At 56.9% G+C, this 2,227-nt stretch overlaps 1 protein-coding gene across 1 annotated transcript; it reads right to left on the bottom strand.

Annotated features, from left to right (window-relative positions):
• Nucleotides 1–857: 857 nt before the first annotated feature.
• On the bottom strand, nt 858–1,349 carry LOC120685147. Its single transcript, XM_039966977.1, has one exon. It carries the CDS (start codon nt 1,347–1,349, stop codon nt 858–860), a length of 492 nt encoding a protein of 163 aa, XP_039822911.1.
• Between the last annotated feature and the right edge of the window lie 878 nt (nt 1,350–2,227).

Here is a 2,227-nt window from a genome sequence, read left to right as displayed (position 1 = left end):
ATCCACCTGATCGAGAGAATCTTCACGGGCTTGCTGGTTCCGCTGCTTCTGATAAGCCTTGAGCCTTGGGGACCCATATTCCAAGTCAGTGGGGAGGATGGCCTCGGCAACATAGATGAGGAAGAACGGGCTGAAGCCCGTGGCTCTGCTCGGGGTTGTCCTCAGGCTCCAGATGATCGAGGGTAGCTCCGTGAGCCACCTCCAGCCAAACTTGTTCAGCTTGTTGAAGATTCTCGGCTTGAGGCCTTATAGGATCGTGCCATTGGCGCGTTCCACTTGGCCGTTCGTTTGTGGGTGCGCCATAGCCGACCAGTCCACACGTATGTGGTAGTCATCGTAGAATACCAAGAACTTCTTGCCTGTGAACTGGGTGCCATTGTCGGTGATGATTGAGTTCGGAACCCCGAACTTGTAGACTATGTCGGTGAAGAACAGCACGGCTTGCTCGGATTTGATCTTGCCGATGGGTCGAACCTCAATCCACTTGGAGAACTTGTCGATTGCTACCAACAAGTGGGTGAAGCCCCCGGGCGCTTTCTGTAATGGCCCGACAAGGTCCAGTCCCCACTCGGCAAAATGCCATGTGATGGGGATGGTTTGCAGAGCGTGAGCCGGGAGATGCGTCTTTCCGGTGTAGAACTGGCAGCCCTCGTAGGTCCGCACGACCTCGGTGGCATCGGCGACTGCGGTGGGCTAGTAGAAGCCTTGCCTGAATGCGTTGCCGACGAGGGTGTGCGGCACTGCGTGGTGACCACAGATTCCGGCGTGGATGTCCCGGATCAGCTCCTTGCCCTCAGGAATGGGGATGCATCGCTGCATGACTCCCGAGGGGCTGCGCTTGTACAACTCGTCGTCGATCAAGACAAAAGAGTTGGCTCACCTGGCAACGCCTGAGCGCGGTCTGAGGGTTGGATCTCTCGGATCATCCAGTCGAGGTACTGGGTGCGCCAGTCACGTGAAGGCGGGGCCTCGTCAATCTCCATCGCTTCAGCCCCGTCCGCAGAGGAGATCTCGGTTTCTGTGTCCATGGCCTCGGACTCCTCCACCGAGGGGTCTTTGGCCGAGGGCTCGGCGGTCGTAGCTCCCGAGGGTTCGGGTGCTGCTCTGGTGGCTTCCGCTGGGTTCTTAAAATCGACGGATGGCTTGGCGAGGTCGCGGACGAAGACGTTCGGGGGAATGGTGGTCCACCCAAATGCGATCTTGGCCAATTTGTCCGCTTCCTCATTGTACTTGCTCGCGATGTGGTTTAGCTCGAGACCGTCGAACTTGAATTTGAGGCGACGTACTGCCTCCAATTTTGCGTTGCAGTATGCCTCCAATTTTGCGTTGTGGCAGCTGGACTCCTTCATCACCTAATCAATGACGAGTTGAGAGTCTCCTCGGATGTCTAAGCGCTTGACGCCTAGCTCGATGGCGATGCAGAGGCCGCTGAGGAGGGCCTCGTAGTCCGCCATGTTGTTGGACGCCGAAAAATGCAGGCGCACCACATAGTGCATGTGCACTTCGAGGGGTGAGACGAAGAGCAGGCCCGCGCCTGCGTCGGTCTTCATCACCGACCCATCAAAGTACATGATCCAGCACTCTGCTTAGATCTGGGGTGGGGGCAGCTGAGTGTCGGTCCACTTGGCAATGAAATCTGCCAAGACTTGGGATTTGACCGCCTTGCGAGGTGCATAGGTGAGGGCCTCTCCAATTAGCTCCGCGGACCACTTGGCTATCCTACATGTGACCTCCCGGTTGTGGACAATCTCCCTGAGGGGGAAAGACGAGAGCACGGTGACGGAATGAGCCTCGAAGTAGTGGCACAACTTGCACCGAGCCAGGACCACTGCATAAAGCAGCTTCTGGATCTGCGGATACCGCGTCTTGGTTTCAGACAACACTTCACTAATGAAGTACACCGGCCTCTGGACGGGCAGAGTATGTCCTTCCTCTTGTCTTTCCACAACGATAGCTACGCTGACCACTTGGGTCGTTGCTGCCACGTATAGGTAGAGGGGCTCGCTGTCCATTGGTGGTGTTAGGATTGGAGCATGAGTGAGCGATGGCTTGAGCTTGTCAAGGGCTTCCTGAGCCTTGGGGGTCCAAGAAAAGCGCTCGGTCTTCCTTAGGAGTCGATACAGAGGCAAGCCTTTCTCACCGAGGCGTGAGATGAAGCGGCTAAGAGCTGCCAAGCAACCCATGACCTTCTACACCCCCTTTAGGTCTCGGATCGGCCCCATCCGAG

The sequence above is a fragment of the Panicum virgatum genome, chromosome 8N (assembly GCF_016808335.1).
Source record: "Panicum virgatum strain AP13 chromosome 8N, P.virgatum_v5, whole genome shotgun sequence".
NCBI lineage: Eukaryota > Viridiplantae > Streptophyta > Magnoliopsida > Poales > Poaceae > Panicum > Panicum virgatum.
This window is presented reverse-complemented; position numbering and strand designations above follow the sequence as displayed.